Source organism: Pelobates fuscus, chromosome 6 (assembly GCF_036172605.1).
Source record: "Pelobates fuscus isolate aPelFus1 chromosome 6, aPelFus1.pri, whole genome shotgun sequence".
NCBI lineage: Eukaryota > Metazoa > Chordata > Amphibia > Anura > Pelobatidae > Pelobates > Pelobates fuscus.
This window is the reverse complement of record NC_086322.1, coordinates 230,621,398-230,636,628: the sequence shown is the minus strand read 5'-3', so window position 1 is coordinate 230,636,628 and position 15,231 is coordinate 230,621,398. Positions and strand designations below refer to the sequence as shown.

Genomic DNA, 15,231 nt, shown 5'->3' with positions numbered 1-15,231 from the left:
CCACCCCCCCACCACTGCAAAACACACACACACACACACACTGCATACATACACACACACACTGCACTCATACACACACACACACACTGCACACACACACACACACTGCACACATACACACACACTGCACTCATACACACACTGCACTCACACACACTGCACTCACACACACTGCACTCACACACACTGCATTCATACACACACACTGCATTCATACACACACACACTGCATTCATATACACACACACTGCACTCATACACACACTGCATTCATGCACACACACTGCACTCATGCACACACACTGCACTCATACACACACACACTGCACTCATACACACACACTGCACTCATACACACACACACTGCTTTAATACACACACACACACACACACACTGCATTCATACACACACACTGCACTCATGCACACACACTGCACTCATACACACACACACTGCACTCATACACACACACACTGCACTCATACACACACACACTGCACACATACACACACTGCACTCATACACACACTGCACTCAAACACACACTGCATTCATACACACACACTGCACTCATACACACTGCATTCATATACACACGCTGCACTCATACACACACTGCATTCATACACACACTGCATTCATTATACACACACTGTAAATAAATATTCAATTAATATATTTTTTTTAGGATCTAATTTTATTTAGAAATTTACCAATAGCTGCTGCATTTCCCACCCTAGTCTTATACTCGAGTCAATACGTTTTCCCAGTTTTTTTGGGTAAAATTAGGGGCCTCGGCTTATATTCGGGTCGGCTTATACTCGAGTATATACGGTATATATTTTTAACATTTTTCAATAGTGACATTGTAACACTGTTATCTGTCATAAATCTCTGAATCACACCTCACATGTACATATTTTTTTTTTCAAGTAGACAACCCAGGGTATTCAATATGGGGTATGTCCAGTCCTTTTTTAGTAGCCACTTAGTCACAAACACTGGCCAAAGTCTCCCCAGTAAAACATTACCCACGATGTACAGGTTTTAGGGTGTCATGGAAAGTTAGGGGGTTAAATACAGTGCTAGCAAATTAAATTCTCTGGACTTTCTGCCTGGGTTGTCAGGCAGGTCCCTCAAATTGCAATCAATAAAATCACTTAATTAAGTACAAAAATTACATAAATATGCACATAGAATTTAAATATATTTACATATTTGAAGTCTACGTGTATATTTATGAAATTATTTATGTAATTTTGGATATATATATATATTTATTTTGTATTATTTTTATTTATTTATATATATATATATATATATATAAAGTTTTATTCTAAGTTTATATTCTAAGATATATTCTAAGATATATATAAATTAATATCAAAATACAGTTAGAATAAAATGACATACAGTATATATTATTTTTTTAAATTTATTTTTATTCACTTTATTTATATTTTATAATACTAATATATATATATATATATATATATATATATATATATTTTTTTTTTTTTTTTTTTTATTACTCTGACTGCTTTATTATTACTTTTTAAAAAATATTTTTTCACCAGCCGGTGGACTGCCTGTCAGTTCAGGCAGATTCACGGACGCCTATTGCGGCCATGTGACCGCTCTGTTAGAGCGATAACATGGCGCAGGGGCCTAATTCGCTAAGGGGGGATAGTCTGGGCTGTCAGGCAGACCCCCCAGACCGGGAGCAATGGCGATCGCTGGTGGGGAAATGGCGGCGATCGGATAAGTAAATATTTCTGTTATGACGGTTCAGGACCGTCATCGATCCTCAAGGGGATGTTTCAGATGATGGTCCTGAACCGTCTTCGGTTCTGAAAGGGTTAAAAACGTTGTGCAGTTTGGCTATCTCATACGATTCCATTTCAGGGTCTTCATTCCTTTAGTTTCCTTCATAGCTGAAACTTTTCACATCAGCCTTTCATACAATAAGTCTGTTCAACTGAGAGCTCTGTATTTCTCTGTCTTTTCCTATGCACACTGTTATGAATGACGTGGTTCCACTTTCCAGCACAATAACTTTTCTGCTCTGCCTAGCTTCATCTTCTAAATTTGTTTTTATGTTGTTGTTTTTTATGACAAGATAAGTGTACTTTTCTCTCCTTTAACTGGATTTAACCAGATGTATTGCTACAGGGAGCGCATCTTCTCCTTCGGACCTGGTCAACTTTCCCAAACTGGAGGAGCAAGAAGCAGAATATGAGGATGATGAAGAAGATGATGATGAAGTTGGAGGTCCATCCAGACAAACTCCCCATTCTCCACCAGAGCTCACTTTCTCCAGCTTCGGGTCAATCATGCGTTTCTCCAGCGATTCAATGCAATACAGCAGGCCATGGGACCCCTCCCCGGGGGAGCTTCGATCCCAGAAGTGGTTAAGAGAGGGAACTGAGCCACCACGTGAGAAGAAACACAAGGGTAGCAGGAAGAGCAGACATGGCCCTGGGCGACCGAAAGGGAGCAAGAATAATCCAAACCACAGTACTGCATCCTCCACCTTGCTTCCTCCACCTAGGCATTACACACACCCTTCCTCCATGCACTGTGTCGGTATGGAGTCCTCCATGCTCTCCTCAGGTAAAAGAGAACTAGTGTAAAATGTAATCAATCCTTTAGCCTATACCAAATCATGTATTTTTTCTTTTGCACTAAAGACAAACCTCTCTTTATGTATTGTAAATAGACCTGTTCATGGCAAATGTTTGTATATCAGGGAAGACAATTTTATCTGCATATGTCCATATCTTCTTTAAATGGCTGCTACCAGACAGCTGTCTGTGACCATTTGCTGTGACTAACCTCCCACCTCTGCCTGCACTGTCGCTTCCTATGCAAGCACATTGTCTCCGCATTCTATGTCTTTCAGCCCTTCGCATTTCCTCTTATTGTTCCTCCCACCCTTTTATTGCTCCTCACTGGCACCTGCTCACCCAGTGACGTTATTATCTACCCCTATTGCACAAGGATAATCCAAAATCGTTTTGAGTTGTTGTAATATTCATCTTCACAGTTTCTCAGGCTTGCGTATGTCAAGAATGATTTGATCAAACAGACCAACAAAAACCTGCTCATTACTCCCTTACCTCTAAGAATAACACACTTTTTTCTATGTACTTTGATGCAGCTATAAAATATTTTTTTGCTCTTGGCTGGAAATTCTTTTTGAGGTTCCCTGCAAATGGTGATGTTAATGGTTGTCTGTTAAATGTGAAAGTAGCCATGCAATGTTACCCACAGAGGAGAGGATGACCCTGTGGGTTAGAGTACCGGGTTTATAAATGTCCCATGCAGGGAGGGAGTTTGCTGATTCCATTTCCCCATGAAATAGTGGGCTACAGAATATGATTTGTATACAAGTGCTAGCTACAGACCATAGTTTTGTTTGATAGAGAATGTGTCTTAGAGCTTCAGTAAGCTTAGCTATATAAAAGGAATAGTGACAAATTGATGTCACGATAATTATACATAACTAGTTTTTTTGTGTTTATTTTTTTATTATTATTCTAGGATTTTAGGTAAAATTTAGATTGGGGATGGGGAGAAAGAAGAGGGATAAAGGGACAATATATTGGAGGAAGGGAAGATGTAGACATTGATAGCAAGTTGTAAGGGAAGTAAGGTAACATAATTTCAGTCCACATTAAATCATTTGTGATTCAGAACATGAGAATTAGGGCACATGAGGGAGGGTCCTTATACAATCACTTTGTTGCCAAGATATTTAGGTGTTATTCTCTCCTCCTCTAACTTTTTAATTTTAAAATATTTACTGAGTTTGGGCAACTAAATAATAGAAAGTGTCATGTATACATAAAAAATTTACAAAAAAACTTACTTGATTATTTTTAACAAAAGGTAAGTTTCAAGGAACACTAGGCACCAAGACAACTTCATCACGTGCACCTCATTTTAATCCTGCAGATGAAAACATTGCTGTTCTGCAGGAACAGCAATGGTTACTTTGCAGGATTAACTTCCCACTAATGGCTGTCTATATGAAAAAGCAGAGTAAAACTCTACTACAGTGGGACCTCGGTTTACGAATTTAATGCGTTCTCCGGGATATTTCTTATTGCGAAACATTTGCAAACCGAAATGCGGTTTCCCATAGGAATGCATTGAAAACCAATTAATCCGTTCTGGAGGTCAGAAATAAGTCAAAATGAGTTGGCATGGAAACCAACCCACAATGCAGAACACACAATAAAAGGCATGCAAACGATGAAGCTCAGCTCCCTACCTTTCCAGTGCTTGAGAAATGCACCAAAAAAGTTCCAAAAAGTCCCAAAACCACTGCAAACAAGTTCCAGAATGGCACCAAAACTTGATGCAAAAGCCGCTCCAACACCTCCACACTCGACGCCACATGCTACCAACAGGCTCCAGCATGCAGGGGGCGGTGCTATAAACCTCCCAGGTGCAATTGTGTATTGCGAAACAAATTTGTAAACCGAGGCATTATTTTCAATGGATTTTCATTTGTAAACCGAAAATTATGTTAACCGAGGCGTTTGTAAACCGAGGTCCCACTGTATTTTAATTAGACTGTCTCAGAGAAGCCACCTGTTTGGTGCAGTGTTTTACTGTGCATGTGCACTAGCCTCCCAATGCTTTCCTATAGGAGAGCGTTGGATTGGCTGAGCTCATCAATCTCCATCTATCTATCTCCAAAGTGTCAGAGCTTTCCAGAGCTCACCGTTGCTGCAAGGGAGAGAAGGTAAGTGAAATAAATTTTTTAAACCCTGGCAGTGCTGGTCTCATCACCTAAACGGTGACTATTATACTATAGGATTAGAAATACATATTTGTAATGCTATAGTGTTCATATGATGCAAAGTGTAAAGAATTGCTTCAACATTTTGGACCATATTGCATCACACGCACATGAACTCAAACATTGACCCCTGATGAGCTGTCTTTGGGGGATATATTTACATCAATTCTAAACTTCTTGGGGCCACAATTAGGAAAAAAGTTGGCAGTGGCTCCAGAGCCACTGCTGACACTAATGAGCCCATCTGCACCGAGTCTGCTCAATGTAGCATAAGTGCAGCTCTTTCTGACAAGAGTGATGCCTTACCTTGGGAGGGCTCCTGCACTGTACAAACACATTCCAGTAGCGTTCCACTGTCTTCTGGGGCTTTGCTTGGGGCGCTACAGACTTCAGATCTCAGTCAAAGTTACCCCACAATTTTATAGCATTATGACGAATCTTAGGCAAAACATTACAAATATTCAGTTCACTTCCTCTCTCTTTTCCAGTTTACTTTTGTGTTTTTCTTTTTTACTTATTATCTCTGTCTTTCTCACCAGCTGTTTATTCCATCTCATTTCTGTCTTTTAAAACCTGAATGACAGTCAGAGTAACAGATATAAGATGGAAACAAAATTCTGGGACAAAACTAGAGAGAAGATAACCTGGAAATAACACTGAGGCACATAGATGAGATAGGAAAACACTGTAGTGTTTATGGTAAGTAGCCTAGTATTCCCCTAATGTAATCAGTCAAACCATTTTGCTAAAGGCTTACCTGTGGATCACCATGTGCCACTACCTGCCTCAGTGAGAGCCAGTAGATCTCTGCTTGAGCAGTACTGGGCTTAGCCTATTGGCTGAATGTAGTCACCTGATCCTCTCTCCAATGAACTGGCCCTGCATAGCAGGAGAGCTAGTGGAACCTCCTAGCATGAGGAGAGGTGGGAGCAGCACCCGCTGGACCCAACTTCTTAAACAGTTTGAATACTTGTATTGGAGGGAATGCTGCTGCACCTGTGGCTCCATATCTACTGCAGTAGGCTGAAGTGGTTATGGAGCTTGGACAGTTCAGTTAAGAATGGATGACCGGTGTAATTTTCATGTTACATCTGTCCCTCCATTCACATTCATAATATCATGAAAAGTCTGTCTCTCCATTCAGTAGTGAATGAGTTTGACAGCTTACGTTAAACATTTTGTAAGTAACTAGAATGGAATATATCCACTCTTTTTATTGACATACTAATTTTTGCTCAGTATTGTAATTTATAACCTCTCCAGATTTTTTTTATTTTATTTTGATTGAGTGTGTGGTTACATGATTAGGATATAATATACATGCACACGGTTTTATTCATCACTCACATTTCTATTTACCCCTGCATCGTATCCTCTCACCTCAGGTATATACACCAGTAATAAGGACCCCATCTCTGTGAGGACGGCTTGCAGTACACCGCTTCCTTCCAGCCTCCTGTCTCACCAGAGCTCCCTCCCACCATACAGCAGAGCCTGCTCCATCACTCCATCTCCCACTGCTTCTACCACACAGGTCTGAGATAGGTGCCATTCTACGTGCATCAATTGATAATATAGGGCTGTGGTTACTAATATCTCAAATGCCAATAATATTACTTGAGAAGTTAGTTATAGGAGTTATAAAAAAAGATAAGATAAGTCTGGAAAATGACTACATCACTAGTTGACATACCTGTTTTTAAGAAAAGACAGTTTTTCATGTGGACAGATCTTAAGGAGAATTGAAATGCATCCTGAGTGTAATATATGTTCTGTATTAACCAGTGAACCTTCTATGCAATTGATTGTATTTTGTGGTGTGCAGTTAAAATATTCATGCATTGCATCATTATAGCTGGCTGAAATGTTTTATTGATGGAATTATTTGCACTGCTCTGGACTAGTTAGGGTAGACTGAACAGTATAGTGCACTTAGAGAAAGTAAAGAAAGTATGTGTTGCAGAATGCGTGTTTACAATATAGCTTGCTTTGTAGTGTGCTACTTAATGCAGGTTTTAATGGGTAGTTTGTTTAAAAGTAAACAGGCATGTGGTATAGCTATTATAGGTATATTTAACTGTTTACGGTCTAAATTTTGGGAAGTGTGTGTTAGCTGCTATTGCAAGCTGCACTATTTGGTGTAAAGTGGTATATAGATCATTTACCCACCCCTTTCTTCCTCCCTATTTTGCATCTTTCACCACTCACCTCTATAGGTATTCTCACTGACCGGCACTACGTTCAGTATCCCCTCTTCTCATATTTTCGGCAGCTCCCTGTCGATGCCTCCTCTTCTTAGTCAGGCTGACAACAGTCGTGCAGGTAATCTCAGATTTATTAAATATTTCACATTTATTTATACTGACATAATTCTTCACGGCTTTGTAGAGATTTAGCAAAAATGGTTACAGCAGATGTGATTAGTGTAGTGCATGTTTAGATCAAACCAAAGCAATCTTTATCTTGCTTTACTGAGACACCGATATTTCCAACATTATAAATGTGCAATGGGAGCTAGCTTTTCTAAGGGCCCACTTCCAACCTTTATGTACACTTCATATCTCCTTGTCCCTGGCTTATTTCAGTCTTCCCACTTAAGACAACACAACCAATTTCAGGTTCCTCCTGGTACTTTTACAAACTTAACTCCTCCTGATCCTTTAATATGTTATTAACTTCTCCAGATATGTCAGTCTGCTCTGAACATTTTTAAACTCCTCAACCCACCTCAGATCAATCTACCCATTTCGGATCCCTGTAGACCCTTGTTTATTTCAGACACCCTCCCCTATTACCCTCAAACCATTACAGGGCTTTTTGTCTACTTCAGATTTATCTGCTACTTGAGATCCCTACCATTACCTATGTCCACCTCATTGTACATGTTCATGATTTTGTAAAATGCAACTGACTAGCCCGTTCTGTTGTGCATTTCCATACTGTGTTGTCATTAGCTAAAATGCTTTGTGCTTGTGAATACTGCACTCCAGTTGGCTCACCATGCACCATTTACATATAGATTATTTATGTGGATATTTAATATATGCATGACTGCCACTATTTAAAAAAGATTCCAGTAATTAAAATTCTTAGAATGTACTACTGACGTCAGCCTCTATGCATATCCATAATTTGAGAGCATGAGAAGTACCGTATTTATCGGCGTATAACACGCACTAGCGTATAACACGCACCTCATTTTAAGAAGGAAATTCCAGGAAATTTCCCCCCCTCCCATAGTATCCCCCCCCATCCCATAGTGTTCCCCCCTTTCCATAGTATTCTCCACCCCCTCCCATAGTATTCTCCACCCCCTCCCATAGTATTCTCCACCCCCTCCCATAGTGTTCCCCCCCTCATCCCATAGTGTCCCCCCCTCCCATAGTATTCTCCACCCCCTCCCATAGTGTCCCCCCCTCATCCCATAGTGTTCCCCCCTTTCCATAGTATTCTCCCCCCCCCTCCCATAGTATTCTCCACCCCCTCCCATAGTGTGTCTCCCCCCCCTCCCATAGTGTCCCCTAGTGCACTTTCCCTCCCCTTGTCCCATAATTACTTACCTGTCTTGAAGCGTGGGCCGGCTTCACAGCGCGCACCGCGGTACAGGAACTTCAATTTCAGGTTCCGGTTTCCGGCGGGACTGAAGGGAAGTGTGCACACTGCCTTTCAGTCCTGCCGGAAACCGGAACCTGAAATTGAAGTTCCAGTACCGCGGTGCGCGCTGAACACCGGCCCACGCTTCAAGACAGGTAAGTAAATATGGTATATCGTCGTATAACACGCACCCATCATTTCCCCCCTATTTTCAGGGAGAAAAAGTGCGTGTTATACGCCGATAAATACGGTAATCTACATGCCGTGAATCATGTAACATTGTACTGGCCCTGATTTCAACAATGCCAATTTCGATATGCATCCATTCCTAGAATTTTTTTTTTGATTTGATTTAAAGTCCCTGTAATTATTAATATTATGGTCTGCAAGTGACAACTTGGGACAATCCGCATCATATCTAATATGTTTTTTTGTTTTTTTTAATGGAATTAGAGAAAACATTGTATAAAGTATGTTCACAAAAAAAAACCACAATGGAAGACAATATGATGAAGCTGGTGTATTTCTCCCTTATCTAGAGCCTGAGTTGGAAGATTGCAGTTTTGTATGCAGAGGAAGTTCACCCCGAGAAAGTCTGTCCTCAATGTAAGTGTCCAGTAGGGAGACAGTAGGCAAGTGATTACATAATGTGGATTTGTCACAAAATATAAACTTTATCTAATCTGCTTCCATATAGCTCCCTATGTCTGAATCTCATTTTTTTTTTTAATTGCTCAAGTTCATAAAATACATAAAAAAGTTAGAGACTATTTTTCCTTATGTATAGGAGTCAAGTTGACAGAACTTGACAATAAGCGGAGCTTAAAGCAAGGTCCTGTTTATTTGCAAATCGAACCATCAGTACATTTAATCCACTTAAAGAGTAAACAGCAGTCATCGGAGCAGAGGAGAACAAGATGAAGGCACCCAGGTATTGACATCAGGCACATGGGGGAAAAAAGCATTTCCTGTTATCTGTCCTCCACTATTTCTAGGGCTATAATCCTAATTGAGTGAGGCCAAATTAAGTTCCTAACCCTGATTTTAAACCTCACCTTAAAGGGACACTATAATCACCAGAACAACTACAGCTTATTGAATTTGTTCTGGTGAGTAGAAAATGCAGTGTTTACATTACAGCCTAGTGATAACCTCACTGGCCACTCCTCAGATGGCTGTTAGAGATCCTTCCTGGGTCATGGCTGCCTAAAATGCATCAAAACATTCAGTGTCTCGTCCCTCTTCATGCAGACACTGAACTTTCCTCATAGAGATTCATTGATTCAATTAATCTCTATGAGGAGATGCTGATTGGCCAGGGCTGTGTTTGAATCATGCTGGCTCTGCCCCTGTCAGTCTCAGCCAATCCTATGGGGAAGCATTGTGATTGGATCAGGCTACCACTTCTGATTATGTCAGAGGTCAGAGGCAGGTCAAAAGGAAACCGGTACAAACTATGCAGCTGCAGATTGGAATTCAAGTAAGATTTTACTATATTTGGGGGGGGGGGGGGGGCGGGGGGGACGGGGGACGGGGGCTAGATGGTGGTGTTAACCTTATAGGGTCACAAATACATGTTTGTGTTCCTGACCCTATAGTGATCCTTTAACCCCAAATGTCCTTTTTTCTATCCTCCACTATGTCTAGGGTTATTTCCTGTTATCTGCTCTCCACTATTTGTACTATTTATAGGGTTAGGGTTAGAATAATAATTGAGTGAGACTAAATTAGTTCCTAACATTATTTTTCTTTCGAATTTTCTCTTTTAAATTTTAACTGTTTTAAACCTGTTTAGCCGTTAGCTTCACTGAATTATTAGTGGAAAAAAACGCTATTGTGCAATTCTATGCAGAAATAGTGTAGAGGTGGAGCGCTTTAAGGAATAAATCACTTACTCCTGCAAATTTCAGGAGACAATATGGATGATGTAAAAGTCCATATGGATGTTGTTAGAAGTTGGAAAACCTCAAATAGGAGACAAAAAATGGGAGAAAAACAGGGAAGCAGTGCTGGCCCTGGTGTAGAAATCCTTGGTAAGGTATGCAGTAAGATGTAAATCACAAATCACTTTTCACCTTGCTAGGAGCCTATAACTGGGCTCCAAGTATATAGGTATACTGACAATTATAGGGTGACAGTTCCCTTCTTGTAGCAGCATAAGTCACTAGTCCACTTGGTAGGAGAAATTAACATTTATTGTAAATAAACATAAAAACAATAAAATAAATTCAATTCAATGTACTCAAGTGCCAGTGCTGTTGTCCGAGACGCGTTTCGCCGATGTGTTTCGGCTTTCTCAGTCGGTATACATAATGCTGCTAAGTGGGAATTTAAATATCCCTAACTGAAAGCCCATTGGAGGATGACGCCCGTGATACATCCAATCACGGCGTTCTTCCTGATGGGAGTCAACAGACCCGGCTGTTGGTGATTTCTTCCGATAGCGTGACGTCATTACGCACAACGTACCGTGCGGATGACGTCATACACGGAAGTAAAATATGTCCGTGTATTCGTCCCACATTGATTGAGATAAGGGGATGCTGAATTATTTCCAAGTGTCCCTTTCGGCTTCCTGTAGTCTATCGTGCGTTCCATTTCGGCCATCTTGCCTACTGGCAAAGTGTGCCCTCTTCTCCACACACATTTCTCGTTCGTAGAGAGTCCACAGTAAACATCCGATAAAATTGAAATTTGAAATTTGCAGGAGTAAGTGATTTATTCCTTAAAGCGCTCCACCTCTACACTATTTCTGCATAGAATTGCACAATAGCGTTTTTTTCCACAATTGATTGTTAGTAGGTTGTAGAGTTCCTACTTTTGGTGTGTTAGCTGCTATCACTATACTGTACATCTACCACGATATTGTACATTGTATTCATTAATTTGAAGCGCCCTGTATCACAGAATTTATTCACTTATATTCACTGAATTATTAATCTAATCCTAAGAAATAAAAGAAATTGTGGAGGGCTGATAAGATGATATTTAGGGTTAAGTGAGGTTTAAAATTATGGTTAGGAACTAATTTAGCCTCTTTTAATTATAATTCTAACCCTAATGGTAGAAATAGTGGAGGGCAGATAACAGGAAAGGTCCAGAAAAAAAAGATAATAAATATGAATAAAGGCAAGGTGCATTAAGATGCAGAGAGCATAAGGAAATTAAATTTGAAAGGGAAAAAAAATATGGCTGAGCTGATTTAAAGGACCACTCTAGGCACCCAGACCAGCATAATGAAGTGGTCTGGGTGCCAGGTCCAGCTAGGGTTAACCCATTTTTTTTATAAACATAGCAGTTTCAGAGAAACTGCTATGTTTATAAATTGGTTAAGCCTTCCCCCTAATCCTCTAGTGGCTGTCTCATTGACAGCCGCTAGAGGCGCTTGCGTGATTCTCACTGTGAAAATCACAGTGAGAGCACGCAAGCGTCCATAGGAAAGCATTGTAAATGCTTTCCTATGCAACCGGCTGAATGCGCGCGCAGCTCTTGCCGCGCGTGCGCATTTAGCCGACAGGGCGGAGAGGAGGAGGAGAGCTCCCCGCCCAGCGCTGGAAAAAGGTACGTTTTAACCCTTTTCCCCTTTCCAGAGCTGGGCGGGAGGGTGACTCTGAGGGTGGGGGCACCCTCAGGGCACTCTAGTGCCAGGAAAACGAGTATGTTTTCCTGGCACTAGAGTGGTCCTTTAATATAAAATAAATGTCCTCCTCTTCTCTTATCCTAAACAGCTTGTGTATCCAGTGTTTATTGTATTACCATGTGACATCAATTGAAAATATGTCTACTATATGAGTAGTGTACTTGAAGAAAAAATTCAGTGTTAAAAAAACAATAAGTTTATGAAAGTCCCAGAATCACTTATGGGTGAAGGGACTTGTTCTATTCAAGCCATGTGCAGAGAAGTGGTGTACCTATAGGATGTAACTAGTTAAAGTGGATGAAAATTCTATAACTGTATGGTTGCAATTTTCTGTTCAGTGAATTAAACCATTTGTACCTCTATATAGAAGAAACGAAGATAGACACATTGCAAGCCTGATTGTGCAAGGACTGTGTGCATGCTGGACTGTGCACATGGGTTTGTGTGAAATACAAGTAGGGAAGAAGTTTGTCTACGATATTAAATTGTGTCGGATGTGCATAACATCTATATTAATCATTTTACATTTTAGGTCACCCATCAGCAGTCTGCCCCCCTTATTTGATCCAAGCGGCTCGTGCAGTCAAAATGAAAGTGTTCCTCAGATCACTGCCAACCTTGAGCAACTCTTGGAAAAGCATGGAGAAGCAGGGATTAATAGTAAGTTTACAATTAACAAGGTGAGGGTGGTATTAGCAAGATCTTGATTAGGCAGGTACATAAATATGGTGCTAGTAGGCTGCAGACATCATAACCTGGTTTTGTGTCAAACCATTTTGAACATTTTGACACATCCAAGGTCCCACTTGGTGCCTTTGGCCCAGCATCTGGCTTGCTGTATTACCTATGTGAAAGTTACATTTCCTCATTAGCAGTATCAGATCTGACCAAATTTAGATTAGAGTGTCACGCTTATCAATGCCATCCACATCTGGAGGAAATTGACCTTGCCAATACAGGCTTTTGTGGACCCTTGGTTTGTGACAAATTGCTTAAAAAAACACTTGACCCAGAATCCTCTGATGACAGTAACCTTTAGAGGGCCCTCTAATCAAGCTGAAGAATTAACTTCTCAAGTGAGTGCAATCAAGAGAAATGGGAACTTTTATAAATCCACTCAGTAGCCATTTCTGACTTTCAACCAACCAGACAGGAGGGTTCCCTGCTTCACTTCCTATGAACGGTCATTCAAGTCAGAAATGAGTGTTTATTTCCTATAGATAATTATTGTTTTCAATGCTTCTCTATGAGAAATATTGTTGGCAGATTACTGTAATAGCCGTGCATGGAATGCTTTTCTCTGAGGAGCATCTAAGTGGACACACATCATCTGTATTGATGACTTCAGCAAGGAATTATTCGGTGGCAACAAGGAGACTGTCTCACCACTGGCATGCAGAGAAATTTAGTAGCTTTTAAGTCCGGAATAGGGTTAATAATGTGTGTATGTGTGCAGTGGTGTATTTTGAAATGGTGCTGCCCTAGGTATGACAGATCTCGGGCACCCCCTAATTTAAATTTACCCACCCCTTCCTGCCAATGCCACATCTCTTCCTGTTAACTTTTTTTGACTGACAGGCACACTCACGGACCAGCACACACTCTCAGATACACTGACATACACACACATACACTCACTGATTTTACACAGTTTTTGATTTGACACAATCTGACAGACACATACAATCATTCAGACGCATACACTCACTGACAGACTGGCACACTCACTAAAACACACACACTCACTCAAATTCACTGAAACACACACTCACCCACATTCACTGACACACTCACTCACATTCACTGACACACACACACACACACTCACATTCACTGACACACACACTCACATTCACTGTAAACACACACAGACGTTTTCCCCGAACACTCACAATTATTATTATTATTTATTTATTTTTCAAATTTAAATCCACCCAGCCTCCGTACTTTTGAGATAGCTGGGTGGATTTTTCACATGGGGTCCAGTAGGGCTGCTGGCCGGGCTGCTGGGCAGGAAGGCGGCCGGACGTGTGGGCAGCCGCTCTAAGTTGTCAGTGAAGGAGCTGTGATCTCTATTCAGTGTCTCTTTTTCTAATGATACCTCCTCCCCTCGTACTGTCTCGGTTGGAGTCCCCCAAGGCTCCGTCCTTGGTCCCCTTCTATTTTCTCTTTATACTGCCTCTCTTGGCAAACTTATTACCTCTTTTGGATTCCACTACCACCTGTATGCTGATGACACCCAGCTATATCTCTTCTCCCCGGACCTCTCCCCTGCCGTCCTGCAACGTGTCACTGCTTGCCTTTCTTCCATCTCTGACTGGATGTCCTCCCGCTTTCTGAAACTCAATCTCTGAAAAACCGAGCTCCTTGTCTTTCCTCCTCCTAATACTGATCCTCCTCTTTCGCTCTCCCTTCAAGTTTGTGGTACCAACATCAGTCTATCCTTGCAAGCGCGCTGTCTTGGCGTCATACTTGACTCTGGTCTCACCTTTTGAGCCTCACATCCAGCATGTTGCCAAATCCTGTAGATTCCATCTTAAAAACATCCGCCCCTTTCTTGCACCAGATACTACCAAGGAGCTTGTCCATGCTCTAGTAATTTCACGCATGGATTATTGTAACCCTCTCCTGATTGGTCTTCCCAATAGCCGTACTGCACCCCTACAGTCCGTAATGAACGCTGCTGCTAGATTGATTTTCCTCTCTAGTCGTTTCTCTCACACCTCACCCCTCTGCCAGTGCTTACATTGGCTTCCTGTATGCTATAGGAGTCAATTCAAGGTACTAAGTCACACCTATAAAGCACTGAACAACTCTAGCCCCTCTTATATCTCCTCACAGATCCATAGGTATGTCCCTTCTCGGTCTCTCCGCTCTGCCCGTGACCACCTCCTGTCCGTTGTCCGCACCCGTACGGCCAACTCGCGCTTGCAGGACTTCTTGCGGGCGGCTCCCTTCCTATGGAATAGCCTGCCTACCGCCATCAGACTCTCCCCTAGTCTTGCATCTTTTAAGAAGTGCCTTAAAACCCATCTCTTTAGGAAAGCTTATGGCCTCCAAGACTAACCCCTACCTCACATACCTGTCTCTTGCCCTCTCCTAAAGTGCAGCCCACCTTATTTGATTGCAAATTCCTGTCCTAATGTGTTTTACACCCTACCTCCTATAGAATGGAAGCTCGATTGA

General features: G+C 41.3%; 1 protein-coding gene and 1 long non-coding RNA gene across 4 annotated transcripts in view; both read left to right on the top strand.

Moving 5' to 3' along the window:
• LOC134614725 (uncharacterized) overlaps positions 1-15,231 on the top strand; it is a 186,035-nt gene that overhangs the window by 155,514 nt on the left and 15,290 nt on the right. The gene's annotated exons all lie outside the window — the stretch shown is intronic.
• The window catches only part of MLLT6 (MLLT6, PHD finger containing), a 64,343-nt gene that overhangs the window by 33,822 nt on the left and 15,290 nt on the right, over positions 1-15,231 (top strand). For all 3 annotated transcript variants that reach the window (XM_063458817.1, XM_063458816.1, XM_063458815.1), the window contains exons 10-14: positions 2,174-2,614; positions 6,197-6,345; positions 7,028-7,133; positions 8,945-9,011; positions 12,578-12,705. In XM_063458817.1, coding sequence (XP_063314887.1) covers positions 2,174-2,614; positions 6,197-6,345; positions 7,028-7,133; positions 8,945-9,011; positions 12,578-12,705 — 891 coding nt within the window. The remainder of the gene's footprint in view (positions 1-2,173; positions 2,615-6,196; positions 6,346-7,027; positions 7,134-8,944; positions 9,012-12,577; positions 12,706-15,231) is intronic.